The 27500-nt window shown below is 33.5% G+C and overlaps 1 protein-coding gene across 1 annotated transcript in view; it reads left to right on the top strand.

Annotated features, from left to right (window-relative positions):
* Window positions 1-14472: 14472 nt before the first annotated feature.
* ehd4 (EH-domain containing 4) overlaps window positions 14473-27500 on the top strand; it is a 24810-nt gene continuing 11782 nt past the window's right edge. The window contains exon 1 of the mRNA XM_061886808.1: window positions 14473-14883. Within this exon, the coding sequence (XP_061742792.1) occupies window positions 14510-14883 (374 nt within the window). The 5' untranslated portion in view covers window positions 14473-14509. The remainder of the gene's footprint in view (window positions 14884-27500) is intronic.

The raw sequence follows: 27500 nt of genomic DNA, 5'->3' as shown, positions 1-27500 counted from the left end.
ATTTTACAGTGAAAATTATGGCAATTTTTTTAGAACATATCGTAATGGAAAAACCTTGTCACTGTTTTTTTTTATTTTAGCGGAAAAAAAAACATAGCGTAGTTGACTGCTTTACACAGTAAATATAAATATAAAACTGCCCATTTAGTCCCCAGAAATTTTACAGTAAAATTCTGGTAATCTTTAGAACATATTAACAAAAATTGACAAACAGTATCTGGTGTTTTTTTAACGGAAAAAAAAATGGTAGCGTAAAGTTGTCCCAAAATACTTTATTTAGATAATATTTAACATAAAAATATATATTGTTACCTTTTAACAATAAGTCATATTATTTTATATGCAAATAGAATAATGGATGGATGCACGTTAACATGATGTGATTTTATTTTGAAAATGCTGATAAAATTATTTAATTTCAGCCATTTTTTGAAACAAATAGGAAGTTGCGTAATTGCCAGCAAGCTGTCATTTCCTGTATGATGTGCTTTTATTTTGAAAATGTTGATACATTTATTTAGTTTCAGCCTTGTTTTGAAACAAAGAGGAAGTTGCATAATTGCCAGCAAGCTGTCTTTTCCTGTATGATGTGATTTTATTTTGAAAATGTTGATAAAGTTATATTGTTTCAGCCTTGTTTTGAAGTAAAAAGGAAGTTGCGTAATTGCGGAAAAACTGTCATTTCCTGTATGGTGTGATTTTATTTTAGAAAATGTTGATAAAGTTAATTAATTTAAGCCATGTTTCGAAACAAAGAGGAAGTTGCGAATAAACTAATTTCCTGTATGATTTGATTTGATTTTGAAAATGTTGATAAAGTTATTTCGTTTCAGCTTTGTTTTGAAACAAAGAGGAAGTTGCGTAATTGCCAGCAAGCTGTCATTTCCTGTATGGTGTGATTTTATTTTGAAAATGTTGATAGCATTTATTAATTTAAGCCATGTTTTGAAACAAAGAGGAAGTTGAGAATAAACTCATTTCCTCTATGATGTGATTTTATTTTGAAAATGTTGATAAAGTTGTTCCGTTTCAGCCATGTTTTGAAACAAAGAGGAAGTTGCGTAATTGCCAGCAAGCTGTCATTTCCTGTATGGTGTGATTTTATTTTGAAAATGTTGATAACATTTATTAATTTAAGCCATGTTTTGAAACAAAGAGGAAGTTGCGAATAAACTCATTTCCTCTATGATGTGATTTTATTTTGAAAATGTTGATAAAGTTATTTCGTTTCAGGCATGTTTTGAAACAAAGAGGAAGTTGCGTAATTGCGAGCAAGCTGTTATTTCCTGTATGATGTGATTTTATTTGTAAAATGATGATACAATTAATTAATGTAAGCCATGTTTTGAAACAAAGAGGAAGTTGCGTAATTGCGAGCAAGCTGTTATTTCCTGTATGATGTGATTTTATTTGTAAAATGATGATACAATTAATTAATGTAAGCCATGTTTTGAAACAAAGAGGAAGTTGCGTAATTGCGAGCAAGCTGTCATTTCCTGTATGATGTGATTTTATTTTGAAAATGTTGATAACATTTATTAATTTAAGCCATGTTTTGAAACAAAGAGGAAGTTGCGTAATTGCGAGCAAGCTGTCATTTCCTGTATGATGTGATTTTATTTTGAAAATGTTGATAACATTTATTAATTTAAGCCATGTTTCGAAACAAAGAGGAAGTTGCGTAATTGCGAGCAAGCTGTCATTTCCTGTATGATGTGATTTTATTTTGAAAATGTTGATAACATTTATTAATTTAAGCCATGTTTTGAAACAAAGAGGAAGTTGCGAATAAACTCATTTCCTGTATGATGTGATTTTATTTTGAAAATGTTGATAAAGTTGTTCCGTTTCAGCCATGTTTTGAAACAAAGAGGAAGTTGCGTAATTGCGAGCAAACTGTCATTTCCTGTATGATGTGATTTTATTTTGAAAATGTCGATAAAGTTTTATCGTTTCAGCCTTGTTTGTAGCAAACAGGAAGTTGCGTAACTGCGAGCAAACTGTCATTTCCTGTATGGTGTGATTTTTTTTCTAAAATGTTGATAAAATTAATTAATTCAAGCCATGTTTTGAAACAAAGAGGAAGTTGCGAATAAAGTCATTTCCTGTATGATGTGATTTGTTTTGAAAATGTTGATAAAGTTATTTAGTTTCAGCCATGTTTTGAAACAAAGAGGAAGTTGCATAATTGCGAACAACCTGTCATTTCCTGTATGGTGTGATTTTATTTTGAAAATGTTGATAGTTATTTTGCTTTAGCCATGTTTTGAAACAAAGAGGAAGTTGCGTAATTGCGAGCAAGCTGTCATTTCCTGTAGTGAATTTATTTAGAAAATGCTGATAGTTATTCCGTTTCAGCCTTGTTTTGAAACAAAGAGGAAGTTGCGTAATTGCGAGCAATCTGTCATTTCCTGTATGGTGTGATTTTTTTTCTAAAATGTTGATAAAATTAATTAATTCAAGCCATGTTTCGGAACAAAGAGGAAGTTGCGTAATTGCCATCAAGCTGTCATTTCCTGTATGGTGTGATTTTATTTTGAAATTATTGAAAAAAATATTTAATTTCAGCCATTTTTTCAAAGAAAGAAGAAGTTGCGTAATTGCCAGCAAGCTGTCACTTCCTGTATCATGTGCTTTTATTTTGAAAATGTTTATAACGTTATGTTCTTTCAACCATGTTTTGAAATAAAAGAGAAGTTTTGTAATTGCGAGCAAACTGTCATTTCCTGCATGGTGTGATTTTATTTTGAAAATGTTGATACAATGATCTAATTTCAGCCATGTTTTGGAAACAAAGCGTCATTTGTGTAAATCCGAGCAAACTGTCATTTCCCGCATGGTGTGATTTTATTTTGAAAATATTGATACAATCATTTAATTTCAGCCATGTTTTGAAACAAAGAGGAAGTTGCGTACTCGCCAGCAAGCTGTCAATTCCTGTATGGTGTGATTTTATTTTGAAAATATTGATACAATTAATTTCAGCCATTTTTTCAAAGAAAGAAGAAGTTGCGTAATTGCCAGCAAGCTGTCACTTCCTGTATCATGTGATTTTATTTTGAAAATGCTGATAGTTATTTCGTTTCAGCCATGTTTTGAGCAAACAGGACGTTGCGTAATTGCCAGAAAGCTGTCATTTCCTGTATGGTGTGATTTTATTTTGAAAATGTTGATAAAGTTATATCGTTTCAGCCTTGTTTTGATGCAAAGAGGAAGTTGCGTAATTGCGAGCAAACTGTCATTTCCTGTATGGTGTGATTTTATTTTGAAAATGTTGATAGTTATTTTGCTTTAGCCATGTTTTGAAACAAAGAGGAAGTTGCGTAATTGCGAGCAAGCTGTCATTTCCTGTAGTGAATTTATTTAGAAAATGCTGATAGTTATTCCGTTTCAGCCTTGTTTTGAAACAAAGAGGAAGTTGCGTAATTGCGAGCAATCTGTCATTTCCTGTATGGTGTGATTTTTTTTCTAAAATGTTGATAAAATTAATTAATTCAAGCCATGTTTCGGAACAAAGAGGAAGTTGCGTAATTGCCATCAAGCTGTCATTTCCTGTATGGTGTGATTTTATTTTGAAATTATTGAAAAAAATATTTAATTTCAGCCATTTTTTCAAAGAAAGAAGAAGTTGCATAATTGCCAGCAAGCTGTCACTTCCTGTATCATGTGCTTTTATTTTGAAAATGTTTATAACGTTATGTTCTTTCAACCATGTTTTGAAATAAAAGAGAAGTTTTGTAATTGCGAGCAAACTGTCATTTCCTGCATGGTGTGATTTTATTTTGAAAATGTTGATACAATGATCTAATTTCAGCCATGTTTTGGAAACAAAGCGTCATTTGTGTAAATCCGAGCAAACTGTCATTTCCCGCATGGTGTGATTTTATTTTGAAAATATTGATACAATCATTTAATTTCAGCCATGTTTTGAAACAAAGAGGAAGTTGCGTACTCGCCAGCAAGCTGTCAATTCCTGTATGGTGTGATTTTATTTTGAAAATATTGATACAATTAATTTCAGCCATTTTTTCAAAGAAAGAAGAAGTTGCGTAATTGCCAGCAAGCTGTCACTTCCTGTATCATGTGATTTTATTTTGAAAATGCTGATAGTTATTTCGTTTCAGCCATGTTTTGAGCAAACAGGACGTTGCGTAATTGCCAGAAAGCTGTCATTTCCTGTATGGTGTGATTTTATTTTGAAAATGTTGATAAAGTTATATCGTTTCAGCCTTGTTTTGATGCAAAGAGGAAGTTGCGTAATTGCGAGCAAACTGTCATTTCCTGTATGGTGTGATTTTATTTTGAAAATGTTGATAACATTAATTAATTCAAGCCATGTTTTGAAACAAAGAGGAAGTTGCGAATAAACTCATTTCCTGTATGATGTGATTTTATTTTGAAAATGTTGATAACATTTATTAATTTAAGCCATGTTTCGAAACAAAGAGGAAGTTGCGTAATTGCGAGCAAGCTGTCATTTCCTGTATGATGTGATTTTATTTTGAAAATGTTGATAACATTTATTAATTTAAGCCATGTTTTGAAACAAAGAGGAAGTTGCGAATAAACTCATTTCCTGTATGATGTGATTTTATTTTGAAAATGTTGATAAAGTTGTTCCGTTTCAGCCATGTTTTGAAACAAAGAGGAAGTTGCGTAATTGCGAGCAAACTGTCATTTCCTGTATGATGTGATTTTATTTTGAAAATGTCGATAAAGTTTTATCGTTTCAGCCTTGTTTGTAGCAAACAGGAAGTTGCGTAACTGCGAGCAAACTGTCATTTCCTGTATGGTGTGATTTTTTTTCTAAAATGTTGATAAAATTAATTAATTCAAGCCATGTTTTGAAACAAAGAGGAAGTTGCGAATAAAGTCATTTCCTGTATGATGTGATTTGTTTTGAAAATGTTGATAAAGTTATTTAGTTTCAGCCATGTTTTGAAACAAAGAGGAAGTTGCATAATTGCGAACAACCTGTCATTTCCTGTATGGTGTGATTTTATTTTGAAAATGTTGATAGTTATTTTGCTTTAGCCATGTTTTGAAACAAAGAGGAAGTTGCGTAATTGCGAGCAAGCTGTCATTTCCTGTAGTGAATTTATTTAGAAAATGCTGATAGTTATTCCGTTTCAGCCTTGTTTTGAAACAAAGAGGAAGTTGCGTAATTGCGAGCAATCTGTCATTTCCTGTATGGTGTGATTTTTTTTCTAAAATGTTGATAAAATTAATTAATTCAAGCCATGTTTCGGAACAAAGAGGAAGTTGCGTAATTGCCATCAAGCTGTCATTTCCTGTATGGTGTGATTTTATTTTGAAATTATTGAAAAAAATATTTAATTTCAGCCATTTTTTCAAAGAAAGAAGAAGTTGCGTAATTGCCAGCAAGCTGTCACTTCCTGTATCATGTGCTTTTATTTTGAAAATGTTTATAACGTTATGTTCTTTCAACCATGTTTTGAAATAAAAGAGAAGTTTTGTAATTGCGAGCAAACTGTCATTTCCTGCATGGTGTGATTTTATTTTGAAAATGTTGATACAATGATCTAATTTCAGCCATGTTTTGGAAACAAAGCGTCATTTGTGTAAATCCGAGCAAACTGTCATTTCCCGCATGGTGTGATTTTATTTTGAAAATATTGATACAATCATTTAATTTCAGCCATGTTTTGAAACAAAGAGGAAGTTGCGTACTCGCCAGCAAGCTGTCAATTCCTGTATGGTGTGATTTTATTTTGAAAATATTGATACAATTAATTTCAGCCATTTTTTCAAAGAAAGAAGAAGTTGCGTAATTGCCAGCAAGCTGTCACTTCCTGTATCATGTGATTTTATTTTGAAAATGCTGATAGTTATTTCGTTTCAGCCATGTTTTGAGCAAACAGGACGTTGCGTAATTGCCAGAAAGCTGTCATTTCCTGTATGGTGTGATTTTATTTTGAAAATGTTGATAAAGTTATATCGTTTCAGCCTTGTTTTGATGCAAAGAGGAAGTTGCGTAATTGCGAGCAAACTGTCATTTCCTGTATGGTGTGATTTTATTTTGAAAATGTTGATAGTTATTTTGCTTTAGCCATGTTTTGAAACAAAGAGGAAGTTGCGTAATTGCGAGCAAGCTGTCATTTCCTGTAGTGAATTTATTTAGAAAATGCTGATAGTTATTCCGTTTCAGCCTTGTTTTGAAACAAAGAGGAAGTTGCGTAATTGCGAGCAATCTGTCATTTCCTGTATGGTGTGATTTTTTTTCTAAAATGTTGATAAAATTAATTAATTCAAGCCATGTTTCGGAACAAAGAGGAAGTTGCGTAATTGCCATCAAGCTGTCATTTCCTGTATGGTGTGATTTTATTTTGAAATTATTGAAAAAAATATTTAATTTCAGCCATTTTTTCAAAGAAAGAAGAAGTTGCATAATTGCCAGCAAGCTGTCACTTCCTGTATCATGTGCTTTTATTTTGAAAATGTTTATAACGTTATGTTCTTTCAACCATGTTTTGAAATAAAAGAGAAGTTTTGTAATTGCGAGCAAACTGTCATTTCCTGCATGGTGTGATTTTATTTTGAAAATGTTGATACAATGATCTAATTTCAGCCATGTTTTGGAAACAAAGCGTCATTTGTGTAAATCCGAGCAAACTGTCATTTCCCGCATGGTGTGATTTTATTTTGAAAATATTGATACAATCATTTAATTTCAGCCATGTTTTGAAACAAAGAGGAAGTTGCGTACTCGCCAGCAAGCTGTCAATTCCTGTATGGTGTGATTTTATTTTGAAAATATTGATACAATTAATTTCAGCCATTTTTTCAAAGAAAGAAGAAGTTGCGTAATTGCCAGCAAGCTGTCACTTCCTGTATCATGTGATTTTATTTTGAAAATGCTGATAGTTATTTCGTTTCAGCCATGTTTTGAGCAAACAGGACGTTGCGTAATTGCCAGAAAGCTGTCATTTCCTGTATGGTGTGATTTTATTTTGAAAATGTTGATAAAGTTATATCGTTTCAGCCTTGTTTTGATGCAAAGAGGAAGTTGCGTAATTGCGAGCAAACTGTCATTTCCTGTATGGTGTGATTTTATTTTGAAAATGTTGATAACATTAATTAATTCAAGCCATGTTTTGAAACAAAGAGGAAGTTGCGAATAAACTCATTTCCTGTATGATGTGATTTTATTTTGAAAACGTTGATAACATTTATTAATTTAAGCCATGTTTTGAAACAAAGAGGAAGTTGCGAATAAACTCATTTCCTGTGTGGTGTGATTTTATTTTGAAAATGTTGATAAAGTTTTATCGTTTCAGCCTTGTTTTGAAGCAAAGAGGAAGTTGCTTAATTGCCAGCAAACTGTCATTTCCTGTATGGTGTGATTTTATTTTGAAAATGTTGATAACATTAATTAATTCAAGCCATGTTTTGAAACAAAGAGGAAGTTGCGAATAAACTCATTTCCTGTGTGATGTGATTTTATTTTGAAAATGTTGATAAAGTTATTTCGTTTCAGGCATGTGTTGAAACAAAGAGGAAGTTGCGTAATTGCCAGCAAGCTGTTATTTCCTGTATGGTGTGATTTTATTTTGAAAATGTTTATAAAATGTATTAATTCAAGCCATGTTTCGAAACAAAGAGGAAGTTGCGAATAAACTCATTTCCTGTATGATGTGATTTTGTTTTAAAAAATGTTGATAAAGTTGTTCCGTTTCAGCCTTGTTTTGAAACAAAGAGAACGTTGCGTAATTGCATTTCCTTATACGATGTGCTTTTATTTTGAAAATGTTGATAGTTATTTTGCTTCAGCCTTGTTTTGAAGCAAAGAGGAAGTTGCATAATTGCCAGCAAACTGTCATTTCCTGTATGGTGTGATTTTATTTTGAAAATGTTGATAGTTATTTTGCTTTATCCATGTTTTTAAACAAAGAGGAAGTTGCGTAATTGCCAGCAAGCTGTCATTTCCTGTAGTGAATTTATTTAGAAAATGCTGATAGTTATTCCGTTTCAGCCTTGTTTTGAAACAAAGAGGAAGTTGCGTAATTGCGAGCAAACTGTCATTTCCTGTATGGTGTGATTTTTTTTTCTAAAATGTTGATAAAATTAATTAATTCAAGCCATGTTTCGGAACAAAGAGGAAGTTGCGTAATTGCCATCAAGCTGTCATTTCCTGTATGGTGTGATTTTATTTTGAAATTATTGAAAAAAATATTTAATTTCAGCCATTTTTTCAAAGAAAGAAGAAGTATCATGTGCTTTTATTTTGAAAATGTTTATAACGTTATTTTCTTTCAACCATGTTTTGAAATAAAAGAGAAGTTTTGTAATTGCGAGCAAACTGTCATTTCCTGCATGGTGTGATTTTATTTTGAAAATATTGATAAAATTATTTAATTTCAGCCATGTTTTGGAAACAAAGCGTCATTTGTGTAAATCCGAGCAAACTGTCATTTCCCGCATGGCGTGATTTATTTTGAAAATATTGATACAATCATTTAATTTCAGCCGTGTTTTGAAACAAAGAGGAAGTTGCGTCCTCGCCAGCAAGCTGTCAATTCCTGTATGGTGTAATTTTATTTTGAAAATATTGATACAATTAATTTCAGCCATTTTTTCAAAGAAAGAAGAAGTTGCTTAATTGCCAGCAAGCTGTCACTTCCTGTATCATGTGATTTTATTTTGAAAATGCTGATAGTTATTTCGTTTCAGCCATGTTTTGAGCAAACAGGACGTTGCGTAATTGCCAGCAAGCTGTCATTTTCTGTATGGTGTGCTTTTATTTTGAAAATGTTGATAAAGTTATATCGTTTCAGCCATGTTTTGAAGCAAAGAGGAAGTTGCGTAATTGCGAGCAAACTGTAATTTCCTGTATGGTGTGATTTTATTTTGAAAATGTTGATAACATTAATTAATTCAAGCCATGTTTTGAAACAAAGAGGAAGTTGCGAATAAACTAATTTCCTTTATGATGTGATTTTATTTTGAAAACGTTGATAAAATTTATTAATTTAAGCCATGTTTTGAAACAAAGAGGAAGTTGCGAATAAACTCATTTCCTGTATGATGTGATTTTGTTTTAAAAAATGTTGATAAAGTTGTTCCGTTTCAGCCTTGTTTTGAAACAAAGAGAACGTTGCGTAATTGCATTTCCTTATACGACGTGCTTTTATTTTGAAAATGTTGATAGTTATTTTGCTTCAGCCTTGTTTTGAAGCAAAGAGGAAGTTGCGTAATTGCGAGCAAACTGTCATTTCCCGCATGGTGTGATTTTATTTTGAAAATATTGATACAATCATTTAATTTCAGCCATGTTTTGAAGCAAAGAGGAAGTTGTGTAATTGCGAGCAAACTGTCATTTACTGTATGGTGTGATTTTATTTTGAAAATCTTGATCAAATTTATTAATTCAAGCCATGTTTCGAAACAAAGAGGAAGTTGCGAATAAACTCATTTCCTGTATAGTGTGATTTTATTTTGAAAATGTCGATAAAGTTTTATCGTTTCAGCCATGTTTTGAAGCAAAGAGGAAGTTGCGAATAAACTCATTTCCTGTATGATGTGATTTTATTTTGAAAATGTCGATAGAAGTTTTATCGTTTCAGCCTTGTTTTGAAACAAAGAGGAAGTTGCGTAATTGCCAGCAAGCTGTCATTTCCTGTAGTGAATTTATTTAGAAAATGCTGATAGTTATTCCGTTTCAGCCTTGTTTTGAAACAAAGAGGAAGTTGCGTAATTGCGAGCAAACTGTCATTTCCTGTATGGTGTGATTTTTTTTCTAAAATGTTGATAAAATTAATTAATTCAAGCCATGTTTCCTGCGTGGCGTGATTTTATTTTGAAAATATTGATGCAATTATTTAATTTCAGCCATGTTTTGAAACAAAGAGGAAGTTGCGTAATTGCCAGCAAGCTGTCATTTCCTGTATGGTGTGATTTTATTTTGAAATTATTGAAAAAATTATTTAATTTCAGCCATTTTTTCAAAGAAAGAAGAAGTTGCGTAATTGCCAGCAAGCTGTCACTTCCTGTATCATGTGCTTTTATTTTGAAAATGTTTATAACGTTATGTTCTTTCAACCATGTTTTGAAATAAAAGAGAAGTTTTGTAATTGCGAGCAAACTGTCATTTCCTGCATGGTGTGATTTTATTTTGAAAATGTTGATACAATGATCTAATTTCAGCCATGTTTTGGAAACAAAGAGGAAGTTGCGTACTCGCCAGCAAGCTGTCAATTCCTGTATGGTGTGATTTTATTTTGAAAATGTTTATAAAATGTATTAATTCAAGCCATGTTTCGAAACAAAGAGGAAGTTGCGAATAAACTCATTTCCTGTATGATGTGATTTTGTTTTGAAAAATGTTGATAAAGTTGTTCCGTTTCAGCCTTGTTTTGAAACAAAGAGAACGTTGCGTAATTGCATTTCCTTATACGATGTGCTTTTATTTTGAAAATGTTGATAGTTATTTTGCTTCAGCCATGTTTTGAAGCAAAGAGGAAGTTGCATAATTGCCAGCAAACTGTCATTTCCTGTATGGTGTGATTTTATTTTGAAAATGTTGATAGTTATTTTGCTTTAGCCATGTTTTGAAACAAAGAGGAAGTTGCGTAATTGCCAGCAAGCTGTCATTTCCTGTAGTGAATTTATTTAGAAAATGCTGATAGTTATTCCGTTTCAGCCTTGTTTTGAAACAAAGAGGAAGTTGCGTAATTGCGAGCAAACTGTCATTTCCTGTATGGTGTGATTTTATTTTGAAAATATTGATACAATCATTTAATTTCAGCCATGTTTTGAAACAAAGAGGAAGTTGCGTAATTGCCAGCAAGCTGTTATTTCCTGTATGGTGTGATTTTATTTTGAAAATGTTTATAAAATGTATTAATTCAAGCCATGTTTCGAAACAAAGAGGAAGTTGCGAATAAACTCATTTCCTGAATGATATGATTTTGTTTTAAAAAATGTTGATAAAGTTGTTCCGTTTCAGCCTTGTTTTGAAACAAAGAGAACGTTGCGTAATTGCATTTCCTTATACGACGTGCTTTTATTTTGAAAATGTTGATAGTTATTTTGCTTCAGCCATGTTTTGAAACAAAGAGGAAGTTGCGTAATTGCCAGCAAACTGTCATTTCCTGTATGGTGTGATTTTATTTTGAAAATGTTGATAGTTATTTTGCTTTAGCCATGTTTTGAAACAAAGAGGAAGTTGCGTAATTGCCATCAAGCTGTCATTTCCTGTATGGTGTGATTTTATTTTGAAATTATTGAAAAAAATATTTAATTTCAGCCATTTTTTCAAAGAAAGAAGAAGTATCATGTGCTTTTATTTTGAAAATGTTTATAACGTTATGTTCTTTCAACCATGTTTTGAAATAAAAGAGAAGTTTTGTAATTGCGAGCAAACTGTCATTTCCTGCATGGTGTGATTTTATTTTGAAAATATTGATAAAATTATTTAATTTCAGCCATGTTTTGGAAACAAAGCGTCATTTGTGTAAATGCGAGCAAACTGTCATTTCCCGCATGGCGTGATTTTATTTTGAAAATATTGATACAATCATTTAATTTCAGCCGTGTTTTGAAACAAAGAGGAAGTTGCGTACTCGCCAGCAAGCTGTCAATTCCTGTATGGTGTGATTTTATTTTGAAAATATTGATACAATTAATTTCAGCCATTTTTTCAAAGAAAGAAGAAGTTGCTTAATTGCCAGCAAGCTGTCACTTCCTGTATCATGTGATTTTATTTTGAAAATGCTGATAGTTATTTCGTTTCAGCCATGTTTTGAGCAAACAGGACGTTGCGTAATTGCCAGAAAGCTGTCATTTTCTGTATGGTGTGCTTTTATTTTGAAAATGTTGATAAAGTTATATCGTTTCAGCCATGTTTTGAAGCAAAGAGGAAGTTGGGTAATTGCGAGCAAGATGTCATTTCCTGTATGGTGTGCTTTTATTTTGAAAATGTTGATAAAGTTATATCGTTTCAGCCATGTTTTGAAGCAAAGAGGAAGTTGCGTAATTGCGAGCAAGATGTCATTTCCTGTATGGTGTGCTTTTATTTTGAAAATGTTGATAAAATTAATTAATTCAAGCCATGTTTCGAAACAAAGAGGAAGTTGCAAATAAACTCATTTCCTGTATGGTGTGATTTTGTTTTAAAAAATGTTGATGAAGTTGTTCCGTTTCAGCCTTGTTTTGAAACAAAGAGAACGTTGCGTAATTGCATTTCCTTATACGACGTGCTTTTATTTTGAAAATGTTGATAGTTATTTTGCTTCAGCCTTGTTTTGAAGCAAAGAGGAAGTTGCGTAATTGCCAGCAAGCTGTCATTTCCTGTATGGTGTGATTTTATTTTGAAAATGTTGATACAATTATTTAATTTCAGCCATGTTTTGAAACAAAGAGGAAGTTGCGTAATTGCCAGCAAGCTGTCACTTCCTGTATCATGTGCTTTTATTTTGAAAATGTTTATAACGTTATGTTCTTTCAACCATGTTTTGAAATAAAAGAGAAGTTTTGTAATTGCGAGCAAACTGTCATTTCCTGCATGGTGTGATTTTATTTTGAAAATATTGATAAAATTATTTAATTTCAGCCATGTTTTGGAAACAAAGCGTCATTTGTGTAAATCCGAGCAAACTGTCATTTCCCGCATGGCGTGATTTTATTTTGAAAATATTAATACAATCATTTAATTTCAGCCATGTTTTGAAACAAAGAGGAAGTTGCGTACTCGCCAGCAAGCTGTCAATTCCTGTATGGTGTGATTTTATTTTGAAAATATTGATACAATTAATTTCAGCCATTTTTTCAAAGAAAGAAGAAGTTGCGTAATTGCCAGCAAGCTGTCACTTCCTGTATCATGTGATTTTATTTTGAAAATGCTGATAGTTATTTCGTTTCAGCCATGTTTTGAGCAAACAGGACGTTGCGTAATTGCCAGAAAGCTGTCATTTTCTGTATGGTGTGCTTTTATTTTGAAAATGTTGATAAAGTTATATCGTTTCAGCCATGTTTTGAAGCAAAGAGGAAGTTGCGTAATTGCGAGCAAACTGTAATTTCCTGTATGGTGTGATTTTATTTTGAAAATGTTGATAACATTAATTAATTCAAGCCATGTTTTGAAACAAAGAGGAAGTTGCGAATAAACTCATTTCCTTTATGATGTGATTTTATTTTGAAAATGTTGATAAAATTTATTAATTTAAGCCATGTTTTGAAACAAAGAGGAAGTTGCGAATAAACTCATTTCCTGTATGGTGTGATTTTATTTTGAAAATGTTGATAAAGTTATTTCGTTTCAGGCATGTGTTGAAACAAAGAGGAAGTTGCGTAATTGCCAGCAAGCTGTTATTTCCTGTATGATGTGATTTTATTTTGAAAATGATAAAATTAATTAATTTAAGCCATGTTTCGAAACAAAGAGGAAGTTGCGAATAAACTCATTTCCTGTATGATGTGATTTTGTTTTAAAAAATGTTGATAAAGTTGTTCCGCTTCAGCCTTGTTTTGAAACAAAGAGAACGTTGCGTAATTGCATTTCCTTATACGACGTGCTTTTATTTTGAAAATGTTGATAGTTATTTTGCTTCAGCCTTGTTTTGAAGCAAAGAGGAAGTTGCGTAATTGCGAGCAAACTGTCATTTCCTGTATGGTGTGATTTTATTTTGAAAATGTTGATAAAAGTTTTATCGTTTCAGCCTTGTTTTGAAGCAAAGAGGAAGTTGCGTAATTGCGAGCAAACTGTCATTTCCTGTATGGTGTGATTTTATTTTGAAAATGTTGATAAAATTAATTAATTCAAGCCATGTTTCGAAAAACAAAGAGGAAGTTGCGAATAAACTCATTTCCTGTAAGATGTGATTTTATTTTGAAAATGTCGATAAAGTTTTATCGTTTCAGCCTTGTTTTGAAGCAAAGAGGAAGTTGCGTAATTGAGAGCATTCTGTCATTTCCTGTATGGTGTGATTTTATTTTGAAAATGTTGATCAAATTTATTAATTCAAGCCATGTTTCGAAACAAAGAGGAAGTTGCGAATAAACTCATTTCCTGTATAGTGTGATTTTATTTTGAAAATGTCGATAAAGTTGTTCCGTTCCAGCCATGTTTTGAAACAAAGAGAACGTTGCGTAATTGCATTTCCTTATACGATGTGCTTTTATTTTGAAAATGTTGATAGTTATATTGCTTCAGCCTTGTTTTGAAGCAAAGAGGAAGTTGCGTAATTGCGAGCAAACTGTTATTTCCTGTATGGTGTGATTTTATTTTGAAAATGTTGATAAAATTAATTTCTTCTATGTTTTGGAAACAAAGAGGAAGTTGCGTCCTCGCCAGCAAGCTGTCACTTCCGGTGCTGTCCAGCAGGGGGCGCCAGAGATGGCGGCTTACGTGTACCTTTCCGCGCGTCTCTCGTCACGTGACGTGGTGGCGCCAACCGAAATCAACAAAGTGTTTATTTTGGCAAGGTCGGCAAGGGGAGGGGGCGTGGCCTGCAGGTGAGGTCAGTGCTGACAGAGGCGGCGGTGTGCGTGCATGCGTGCGTGCGCGCCCCCGCCTGCGCGCCTCCCCGCCCTCAGGTGCCGCAGTCACAGTCGCTGTTTGCCAGGCCGCCTTCGCCGCCTTCGCCGCCGTCATCTTCTTCCTCTTTCCCCGCGGCGCCGCTTCCTCCCGTCGGTCATGTTCAGCTGGGTGAAGCAGGAGCAGGGCGGCCGCAACAAGGAGGGCGAGATGTACCAGACGGTGACCGAGGGCCTGCAGAGCCTCTACAGCAAGAAGCTGCTCCCGCTGGAGGAGACCTACCTCTTCCACGACTTCCACAGTCCCGCCCTGGAGCCCGCAGACTTCCACAGCAAGCCCATGGTGCTGCTGGTGGGCCAGTACTCCACCGGCAAGACCACCTTCATCAGGTCCGTACGCCGCCGGACTCCCCGGCCAAACACGCGCATTACACTGCGCCCCCTTCCACGTCGGCGAGGCGCGATCTTCCGAGCGTGGAGTAAACGGGGCGAATTCGGACGACGCGACGGCGGACAATTCGGCGTGGTTCAAACGACGGGAAATCCTGCGGGGCGTTCGGGAAAGCGCAAGTTCGAATCCCATCGCGTCGCCCTCGCTTTGATGCACTTCCGCAAACTGCTGCCAGGGAAGATCAGAGCAAATGGACGTTAGGGCAACAGGGACGCCACGCGTGTTTATTACGTACACGCCGAACGCCACGGCGAACTTAAATACCTCAGAATCCACGTCCACCTTGTCGCGGAAATCTACAACAGCAGCGCGATTGACGTGAATTTGTTAAATCAGCCGTTTTCCAACAGGAGTTTGGTGGGGTGTCAAACTCGTTATGGCTGCCCCTCTTTAAACAAGCGGTAGATTTGTTTGTGAGACGTCTGTAGATTATATCTCAGTTGGTGCCAGCAATTTAAGGGTTCCAGGTTCGATTCCTGCTTCCGCCTCCCTAGTCACTGCCATTGTGTCCTTGGGCAAGACACTTTACCCACCTGCTCCCAGTGCCACCCACACTGCTTTAAATGTAACTTAGATATTGTCTTTCACTATGTAAAGCGCTTTGAGTCACTAGAGAAAAGCGCTATATAAATATACTTCATTTTACAGTCAAAAATTGTCAACTCGCCAGGATTTTAAAGTGTGTTTACAAAATATAACAAATTGTAAAACTTTACCACTGTTTTTTTTAGTCGACAGAATTTTACAGTTAAAATTATGGCAATTTTTAGAACATATCGGGACTTGGAAAAGGTTTTTACAGTAAAAATTTGAGTGATTTTTTTACAGATAAAAACTGGCAACCTAGTCCCCGGAATTTTACAGTACGTATTATGGAAATCTTTAGAACAGCCATCCATACATTTTCTACCGCTTTTCCATTCTGGAGCCTGTCTCAGCTGCTTTCGGGCGGAATCGCCAATTTAAACAGTATCACTGTTTTTTTTACGGAAAAAAATGGTATCGTAGTCGACAGAATTTGACAGTAAAAATTTTTTCGAACACATAAATTGAAAAACATTATGACTGTTTGTTTTTCACGAAAAAACGTTGCATAGTCAAGGGTTTTTTACAGTAAAAATGACATTAATTTTTTACAGATAAAAACTGGCAACCTAGTTACTGGAATTTTACAGTAAATATTATGGCAATCTTTAGAACACATTATCGAAAATCTAAAAACAGTATCTGGTGTTTTTTACGAAAAAAAATGGTGGCGTAGTCAACAGAATTTTACAGAAAAAATGATGGCAATTTTTAAAGTATATTATCGTAAATCGAAAAACGGTATCACTTTTTTTTTTTTTTTTTTACAGAAAACTGGTATCGGAGTTGTCAGAATTTTACAGTAAAAATTACAGTGAATTTTTTCTTATACAGATAAATGGCAACATCCCAAAATTTTACTGTAAAATATAGTGTGTTGACAAAATATTACAGAACATTGGAAAACCTTACCACTGTTTTTTTTTTCTTTTTAATGGAAAAAAAACTGGTAGTGTAGTCGACAGAATTTTATAGTAAAAATTAGTGTTTTTTTTTTTTTTTTTTTTTTACATATGACTGGCAACTTTATCCCCAGATTTTTACAGTAATAATTATGGCATTTTTTTTTAGAACATATCATAAATTTAAAAACAGCATCTGTTTTTTGTTTTTTTACGGAAAAAAATGGTAGCCTAGTCAACAAAATTTTACAATAAAAATGATGTTAATTTTTAAGAATCTTTTATCGTAAATTGAAAAACAGTATCTTTTTTTTTACGGAAAAAACTAGTAGCGTAGTCTACAGAATTTTACAGTAAAGCATTATAGCAATTTTTAAAACATCGTAAAATGAAAAACAGTATCAATGTTTTTTTTAAACGAAAAAACTGCATTTTACAGTAAAAATTACAGTGATTTTTTTTTTACGGATAAAAACTGGCAACTTAGTCCTTAGACTTTTACAGTAAAAACGATGGCAATTTTTACAACATATTATCATAAATTGGAAAAACTATCTTTTTTTTCCCAATAAAAAAAAATGCTAGCGTAGTCATATATTATCATAAATTGAAAAAAACAGTATCAGAATTTTATAGTAAAAATTACAGTGTTTTTTTTTTTTTTTTTACAGATAACTGGCAATTTAGTCCCCAGAATTTTACAGTAGAAATTATGACTTTTTTTTTTTTTAGAACATATCGTAAAATTAAAAACAGTATGTTTTTTGTTTTGTTTTTTTATGTAAAAAAATGGTAGCGTAGTCAACAGAATTTTACAATAAAAAATGATGGCAATTTTTAGAATATATTATCATAAATTGAAAAACAGTATCTTTTTTTTTTTACGGAAAAAAACTATAGCGTAGTTGACAGAATTTTACAGTAAAAAGTACAGTTATTTTTTTTTCTTTTGCACATTGGTCCCCAGAATTCTACACTAAAAATTATAGCAATTTTTAGAACATATCGTAAAATGAAAAACAGTATCAATGTTTTTTTTAAACGAGAAAAATTGCATTTTACAGTAAAAATTACAGTATTTTTTTTTTTTTACAGATAAAAACTTGCAACTTAGTCCCCAGAAATTTACAGTAAAAATGATGGCAATTTTTAGAACATATTATCATAAATTGAAAAACAGTATGTTTTTTTTTTCACAAAAAAAAATGCTAGCGTAGTCATATATTATCGGAAATTGAAAAAACGGTATCAGAATTTTATAGTAAAAATTACAGTGATTTTTAAAAAATTTTTTACAGATAACAACTGGCAACTTAGAAATCATGACTTTTTTTTTTTAAAACATCGTAAATTTAAAAACAGTATGTTTTTTTGTGTGTTTTTTTTATGGAAAAAAATGGTAGCGTAGTCACCAGATTTTTACAATAAAAAATGATGGCAATTTTTAGAATATATTATCATAAATTGAAAAACAGTATCTTTTTTTTTTTTACGGAAAAAAACTAGTAGCGTAGTTGACAGAATTTTGCAGTAAAAAGTATTGATTCATTTTTTTTGCAGATTGGTCCCCAGATTTTTACCCTAAAAAAATTATAGCAATTTTTTGAACGTATCTTAAAATAAAAAACAGTATCCATGTTTTTTTAAACAAAAAAACTGCATTTTACAATAAAAAATGCAGAGATTTTTTTTTTACGGATAAAAACTGGCAACTTAGTCCCCAGAATTTTACAGTAAAAACGATGGCAATTTTTACAACATAGTATCATAAATTGGAAAAACAGTATTTGGGTTTTTTTTCAATAAAAAAAATGCTAGCGTAGTCATATATTATCGGAAATTTAAAAAACAGTATCAGAATTTTATAGTAAAAATTACAGTGATTTTTTTTTTTTTTTTAACAGATAACAACTGGCAACTTAGTCCCCAGAATTTTACAGTAAAAATTATGCCATTTTTTTTTTAGAACATACCGTAAATTTAAAAACAGTATCTGTTATTTTTTTTTCCGGAAAAAAATGGTAGCATGGTCAACAAAACTTTACGATAAAAATGATGGCAATTTTTAGAATATATTATCCCAAATTGAAAAACATGATCTTTTGGGGGTTTTTTTTGTGGAAAAAACTAGTAGCATAGTTGACAGAATTTTACAGTAAAAAGTACAGTGATTTTTTTTTTTTGCAAATAGGTCCCCAGAATTTTACACTAAAAATTATAGCAGTTTTTAGAGCATATCGTAAAATGAAAAGCAGTATCAATGTTTTTTTTTTTAAACGAAAAAACTGGTAGCGTCTTTGACTGCATTTTACAGTAACAATTACAGTGATTTTTTTACAGGTAAAAACTGGCAACTTAGTCCCCAGAATTTTACAGTAAAAATTATGGCATTTTTTTTTAGAACATATTGTAAATTTAAAAACTGTATCTGTTTTTTTTTTTTTACGGAAAAAAATGTTAGCGTAGTCAACAAAATTTTACAATAAAAATGATGGCAATTTTTAGAATATATTATCCCAAATTGAAAAACATTGATCTTTTGTTTTTGTTTTTTGCGGAAAAAACTAGTAGCGTAGTTGACAGAGTTTTACAGTAAAAAGTACAGTGATTTTTTTTTTCTTTTGCACATTGGTCCCCAGAATTTTACACCAAAAAATTATAGCAATTTTTAGAACATATCGTTAAATGAAAAACAGTATCAATGTTTTTTTTTAAACGAAAAAACTGCATTTTACAGTAAAAAATACAGTGATTTTTTTTTACGGATAAAAACTGGCAACTTAGTCCCCAGAATTTTACAGTAAAAACGATGGCAATTTTTACAACATATTATCATAAATTAGAAAAACAGTATCTGGTTTTTTTTTTCAATAAAAAAAATGCTAGCGTAGTCATATATTATCGGAAATTGAAAAAACAGTATCAGAATTTTATAGTAAAAATTAGTGATTTTTTTTTTATTTTTACAGATAACAACTGGCAACTTAGTCCCCAGAATTTTACAGTAAAAATTATGGCTTTTTTTTTTTTAGAACATATCGTAAATTTAAAAACAGTATGTTTTTTTTTTTTATGGAAAAAAATGGTAACGTAGTCAACAAAATTTTACAATAAAAATGATGGCAATTTTTAGAATATATTATCATAAATTGAAAAACTGTATCTTTATTTTTTTTTTTTACAGAAAAAACTAGTAGCGTAGTTGACAGAATTTTGCAGTAAAAAGTAATGATTTTTTTTTTTTGGAAGATTGGTCCCCAGAATTTTACACAAAAAATTATAGCAATTTTTAGAACATATTATCATAATATGAAAAACAGTATGTTTTTTTTCACACAAAAAAAATGCTAGCGTAGTCATATATTATCGGAAATTGAAAAAACAGTATCAGAATTTTATAGTAAAAATTAGTGATTTTTTTTTTTTTTTTTTTTTTTTTTTTTACAAATAACAACTGGCAACTTAGTCCCCAGAATTTTACAGTAACAATTTTGGCATTTGTTTTAGAACATATCATAAATTTGAAAACTGTGTATGTTTTTTTTTTTTTTATGGAAAAAAATGGTAACGTAGTCAACAAAATTTTCCAATAAAAATTATTGCAATTTTTAGAATATATTATCCTAAATTGAAAAACAGTATCTTTTTTTTTTTACGGAAAAAAACTAGTAGCGTAGTTGACAGAATTTTACAGTAAAAAGTACAGTGATTTTTTTTTCTTTTGCACATTGGTCCCCAGAATTTTACACTAAAAATTATAGCAATTTTTAGAACATATCGTAAAATGAAAAACAGTATCAATGTTTTTTTTAAACGAGAAAAATTGCATTTTACAGTAAAAATTACAGTATTTTTTTTTTTTACAGATAAAAACTTGCAACTTAGTCCCCAGAATTTTACAGTAAAAATGATGGCAATTTTTAGAACATACTATCATAAATTGAAAAACAGTATGTTTTTTTTCACAAAAAAAAATGCTAGCGTAGTCATATATTATCGGAAATTGAAAAAACGGTATCAGAATTTTATAGTAAAAATTACAGTGATTTTTAATTTTTTTTTTACAGATAACAACTGGCAACTTAGAAATTATGACTTTTTTTTTTTAAAACATCGTAAATTTAAAAACAGTATCTGTTTTTTGTTTTGTTTTTTTATGGAAAAAAATGGTAGCGTAGTCAACAGAATTTTACAATAAAAAATGATGGCAATTTTTAGAATATATTATCATAAATTGAAAAACAGTATCTTTTTTTTTTTACGGAAAAAAACTAGTAGCGTAGTTGACAGAATTTTACAGTAAAAAGTACAGTTATTTTTTTTTCTTTTGCACATTGGTCCCCAGAATTTTACACTAAAAATTATAGCAATTTTTAGAACATATCGTAAAATGAAAAACAGTATCAATGTTTTTTTAAACGAGAAAAATTGCATTTTACAGTAAAAATTACAGTAATTTTTTTTTTTACAGATAAAAACTTGCAACTTAGTCCCCAGAATTTTACAGTAAAAATGATGGCAATTTTTAGAACATATTATCATAAATTGAAAAACAGTATGTTTTTTTTTCACCCAAAAAAATGCTAGCGTAGTCATATATTATCGGAAATTGAAAAAACGGTATCAGAATTTTATAGTAAAAATTACAGTGATTTTTAAATTTTTTTTTACAGATAACAACTGGCAACTTAGAAATTATGACTTTTTTTTTTTTAAAACATCGTAAATTTAAAAACAGTATTTTTTTTTTGTGTGTTTTTTTTACGGAAAAAAATGGTAGCGTAGTCACCAGATTTTTACAATAAAAAATGATGGCAATTTTTAGAATATATTATAAATTGAAAAACAGTATCTTTTTTTTTTACGGAAAAAAACTAGTAGCGTAGTTGACAGAATTTTGTAGTAAAAAATATTGATTCATTTTTTTTTTTGCACATTGGTCCCCAGATTTTTACCCTGAAAAAATTATAGCAATTTTTTGAACGTATCTTAAAATAAAAAACAGTATCCATGTTTTTTTAAACGAAAAAACTGCATTTTACAATAAAAAATGCAGAGATTTTTTTTTACGGATAAAAACTGGCAACTTAGTCCCTAGAATTTTACAGTAAAAACGATGGCAATTTTTACAACGTAGTATCATAAATTGGAAAAACAGTATTTGGGTTTTTTTTCAATAAAAAAAATGCTAGCGTAGTCATATATTATCGGAAATTTAAAAAACAGTATCAGAATTTTATAGTAAAAATTAGTGATTTATTTTTATTTTTACAGATAACAACTGGAAACTTAGTCCCCAGAATTTTACAGTAAAAATTATGGCATTTTTTTTTTTTAGAACATATAAATTTAAAAACAGTATGTTTTTTTTTTTTATGGAAAAAAATGGTAACTTAGTCAACAAAATTTTACAATAAAAATGATGGCAATTTTTAGAATATATTATCATAAATTGAAAAACAGTATCTTTATTTTTTTTTTTTACGGAAAAAACTAGTAGCGTAGTTGACAGAATTTTACAGTAAAAAGTACAGTGATTTTTTTTTTTTTGCAAATAGGTCCCCAGAATTTTACACTAAAAATTATAGCAGTTTTTAGAGCATATCGTAAAATGAAAAGCAGTATCAATGTTTTTTTTTTTTAAACGAAAAAACTGGTAGCGTCTTTGACTGCATTTTACAGTAAAAATTACAGTGATTTTTTTTTTACAGGTAAAATCTGGCAACTTGTCCCCAAAATTTTACAGTAAAAATTATGGCATTTTTTAAAAAACATATTATCGTACATTTAAAAACAGTATCTGTTTTTTTTTCCACAAAAATAAATACTAGCGTAGTCATATATTATCGGAAATTGAAAAAACAGTATCTGTCTTTTTTTTACTGAAAAAATGGTAGCGTAGTCAACAGAATTTTACAGTAAAAATTATGGTAGTGTAAGAAAAATAAAAAAATACATATGTTCGCTGAATGTAAAAGCTAACTTAGACATTAATATTGATAATAATAAAATTATATAGCAAATTTTTACACAATAAAATCCACGTGGACTCTGTCTTTGAAATGTCTACAATTGGTGCAAACGTGTTGAATCAGCTGTTTTACAATGGGAGTTTGGCAGCTAGGTTTTAACATTTATTGCCAACAAAACGTGTTTTTAAAAAACGATGCGTACGCCGGATGTAACAACGGACTTAAATATTAATAATAATAACAAAAATTGTATATATAGTGCCTTTTTTTTACAGTAATACCCCTGTGGACTCTGTCTTTGAAATATACAGTGGGTCCAAAAAAGTATTTAGTCAGCCAGCGATTGTGCAAGTTCTCCCACTTCAAAGGATGACAGAGTTCTGTAATGTTCATCATAGGCACACTTCAACTGTGAGAGACAGAATGTGGAAAAAAAATCCAGGAATTCACATTGTAGGAATTTTAAAGAATTTATTTGTAAATGATGGTGGAAAATAAGTATTTGGTCGATAACAAAAATTCAACTCAATACTTTGTTGGCAATAACAGAGGTGAAACAATTACTAAATGTCTACACACACAGTATCTGGTATTTTGGCCCATTCCTCCATGCAGATCTTCTCGAGAGCAGTGATGTTTTGGGGCTGTCGCCGAACAACACGGACTTTCAACTCCCTCTACAGATTTTCTATGGGGTTGAGGTCTGGAGCCTGGCTAGGCCACTCCAGGACTTTCAAATGCTTCTTACGGAGCCACTCCTTCCTTACCCGGGTGGTGTGTTTGGGATCATTGTCATGCTGGAAGACCCAGCCACGTTTCATCTTGAAAGCTCTCACCTTAGGGAGGAGGTTTTGGCTCAAAATCTCACGATTCATGGCCTCATTCATTCTTTCCTTAACACGGATCAATCATCCTGTCCCCTTAGCAGAAAAACGGCCCCGAAGCATGATGTTTCCACCCCCATGCTTCACAGTAGGTTTGGTGTTCTTGGGATGCAACTCAGTATTCTTCTTCCTCCAAACACGACGAGTTGAGTTGATACCGAAAAGTTCTATTTTGGTTTCATCTGACCACATGACATTCTCCCACGTGCGCTCTGGCAAACTTCAGACGGGCCTGGACATGCAGGGGGACACGTCTGGCACTGCAGGATTTGATTCCCTGTCGGCGTAGTGCGTTACTGATGGTAACCTTTGTTACTTTGGTCCCAGCTCTCTGCAAGTCATTCACCTGGTCCGCCCGTGTGGTTCTGGGATTTTTGCTCACCGTTCTCATGATCATTTTGAGCCCACGGGATGAGATCTTGCGTGGAGCCCCAGATCGAGGGAGATTATCAGTGGTCTTGTATGTCTTCCATATTCTGATAATTGCTCCCACAGTTGATTTTTTCACAGCAAGCTGCTTGCCTATTGTAGATCAATCAATGTTTATTTATATAGCCCCAAATCACAAATGTCTCAAAGGACTGCACAAATCATTACGACTACAACATCCTCGGAAGAACCCACAAAAGGGCAAGGAAAACTCACACCCAGTGGGCAGGGAGAATTCACATTCAGTGGGACGCCAGTGACAATGCTGACTATGAGAAACCTTGGAGAGGACCTCAGATGTGGGCAACCCCCCCTCTCTAGGGGACCGAAAGCAATGGATGTCGAGCGGGTCTATCATGATACTGTGAAAGTTCAATCCATAGTGGCTCCAACACAGCCGCGAGAGTTCAGTTCAAGCGGATCCAAGACAGCAGCGAGAGTCCCGTCCACAGGAAACCATCTCAAGCGGATCAGCAGCGTAGAGACGTCCCCAACCGATACAGGCGAGCGGTCCATCCTGGGTCTCGACTCTGGACAGCCAGTACTTCATCCATGGTCATCGGACCGGACCCCCTCCACAAGGGAGGGGGGGGGACATAGGAGAAAGAAAAGAAGCGGCAGATCAACTGGTCTAAAAAGGAGGTCTATTTAAAGGCTAGAGTATACAGATGAGTTTTAAGGTGAGACTTAAATGCTTCTACTGAGGTAGCATCTCGAACTGTTACCGGGAGGGCATTCCAGAGTACTGGAGCCCGAACGGAAAACGCTGTATAGCCCGCAGACTTTTTTTGGGCTCTAGGAATCACTAATAAGCCGGAGTCTTTTGAACGCAGATTTCTTGCCGGGACATATGGTACAATACAATCCACTCTTCCCAGTCTGGTCCAGGTCTACAATTCTTTTCCTGGTGTCCTTTGACAGCTCTTTGGTCTTGGCCAGAGTGGAGTTTGGAGTCTGACTGTTTGAGGCTGTGGACAGGTGTCTTTTATACAGATAACGAGTTCAAACAGGTGCCATTAATACACTGAACAAGTGGAGGACAGAAGAGCTTCTTAAAGAAGAAGTTACAGGTCTGTGAGAGTCAGAGATCTTCCTTGTTTGAAGTGACCAAACACTTATTTTCCGCCATAATTTACAAATAAATTCTTTAAAATTCCTACAATGTGAATTCCTGGATTTTTTTCCCACATTCTGTCTCTCACAGTTGAAGTGTACCTATGATGAACATTACAGAACTCTGTCATCATTTTAAAGGGGAACATTATCAGCAGACCTATGTAAGCGTCAATATATACCTTGATGGTGCAGAAAAAAGACCATCTATTTTTTTAACCGATTTCCGAACTCTGAATGGGTGAATTTTGGCAAATTAAACGCCTTTCTGTTTATTGCTCTGTGGCGATGACGTCAGAACGTGACGTCGCCGAGGTAACACAGCCGCCATTTTCATTTTCACATTACAAACACCGGGTCTCAGCTCTGTTATTTTCCGTTTTTTCGACTATTTTTTGGAACCTTGGAGACATCATGCCTCGTGGGTGTGTTGTCGGAGGGTGTAACAACACTAACAGGGAGGGATTCAAGTTGCACCACTGGCCCCAAGATGCCAAAGTGTCTGCCGCCAGACCCCCATTGAATGTACCAGAGTGTCTCCACATTTTACCGGCGATGACAGACATGGCACAGAGTAGTATGGATAACCTGCAGATGCATTTGCAACGATAAAGTCAATGAAATCACAAAGGTGAGTTTTGTTGATGTTGACTGCCAGCTTATTGATGCTAATATGCTACGCTAATCGATGCTATTACTTGCTATTTACCGGCGGTGCTAAAGCAGACATGGCACAGAGATGTATGGATAACCTGCAGATGCATTTGCAACCATTAAGTCAACGAAACCACAAAGGTGAGTTTTGTTGATGTTGTTGACTTATGTGCTAATCAGACATATTTTGATCGCGGCGTGACTGCCAGCTAATCAATGCTAACATGCTACGTTAGTCGACGCTTACATGCTATTTACCGGCAGTGCTGAAGCAGACATGGCACAGAGATGTATGGATAACCTGCAGATGCATTTGCAACGATAAAGTCAATGAAATCACAAAGGTGAGTTTTGTTGATGTTGACTGCCAGCTTATCGATGCTAATATGCTACGTTAATCGATGCTATTACATGCTATTTAGCGGCGGTGCTAAAGCAGACATGGCACAGAGATGTATGGATAACCTGCAGATGTATTTGCAACAATAAAGTCAACGAAATCACAAAGGTGAGTTTTGTTGATGTTGACTTATGTGCTAATCAGACATATTTGGTCGCGGCGTGACTGCCAGCTATTCGATGCTAACATGCTATTTACCGGCGGTGCTGAAGCAGACATGGCACAGAGATGTATGGATAACCTGCAGATGCATTTGCAACGTTAGTCAACGAAATCACAAAGGTGAGTTTTGTTGATGTTGACTGCCAGCTTATCGATGCTAATATGCTACGCTAATCGATGCTATTACATAACAGAGCTATATGGATAACCTGTAGATGCATTTGCAACTATATTACGTTTCCTTCCACCCAAAAAAACACTTACCAATCGACGGATTTAAGTTGCTCCAGTGTCACAAGATGCGAAAGTCCTGATCGTTTGGTCCGCACATTTTACCGGCGATGCTAACGCAGCTATTCGGCCATGCTATGGCTATGAATAGCGTCAATAGCTATTCGCTCAATAGCTTCAGTTTCTTCTTCAATACTTTCATACTCCAACCATCCGTTTCAATACATGCGTAATCTGTTGAATCGCTTAAGTCGCTGAAATCCGAGTTTGAATCCGAGCTAATGTCGCTATATCTTGCTGTGCTATTCGCCGTTGTTTGTTTACATTGGCAGCACTGTGTGACGTCACAGGGAAATGGATAGTCGCATCGCAAATAGCGAAAATCAAGCACTTTAAAGCTTTTTTTAGGGATATTCGGGGACCGGTAAAATTTTGAAAAAAACTTCAAAAAATACAACAAGCCACTGGGAACTGATTTTTATTGTTTTTAACCCTTTTGAAATTGTGATAATGTTCCCCTTTAAGTGGGAGAACTTGCACAATCGCTGGCTGACTAAATACTTTTTGGCCCCACTGTATGATGGCAGCACAATTGGTGCAAACGTCTTAAATCTTTTGTTTTCCAATGGGAGTTTGGTATAGTGACAAAACACTTTCTTCCAACACGCACACACACACACACACACACACACACACACACACACACACACACACACACACACACACACACACACACACACACACTTGCACTTCCTCTCTGCTCTGCCATCCGGAGGCCACTCCAAATGTCATGTCTGCACTTTACACACTTAAATGACCCGTGTGTGTGTTTGTGTGTAAATGTTCTGGCAGCCGAGGGGCAGCAGATCCAACTTGCACACCAGTGTGTGTGTGTGTGTGTGTGTGTGTGTGCGCGTGTGTGTGCGCGTGCGTTCTTGTATTCCTACCCTTCGTGAGACATGAAAAAGAAAAAGTTTCGTCTATATGAGGACTGGTGAACAAGTGAGGACATAAACCATGGTGTGTGTGTGTGTGTGTGTGTGTGTGTGTGTGTGTGTGTGTGTGTGTGTGTGTGTGCGCGTGTGTGTGTTTGTGCGTTCTTGTATTCCTACCCTTCGTGAGACATGAAAAAGGAAAAGTTTCGTCTATATGAGGACTGGTGAACAAGTGAGGACATAACATAAACCATGGTGTGTGTGTGTGTGTGTGTGTGTGTGTGTGTGC

Source organism: Nerophis ophidion, linkage group LG24 (genome assembly GCF_033978795.1).
Source record: "Nerophis ophidion isolate RoL-2023_Sa linkage group LG24, RoL_Noph_v1.0, whole genome shotgun sequence".
NCBI lineage: Eukaryota > Metazoa > Chordata > Actinopteri > Syngnathiformes > Syngnathidae > Nerophis > Nerophis ophidion.
The sequence above is the reverse complement of the archived record's forward strand: the minus strand, read 5'-3'. Positions and strand labels throughout refer to the sequence as shown.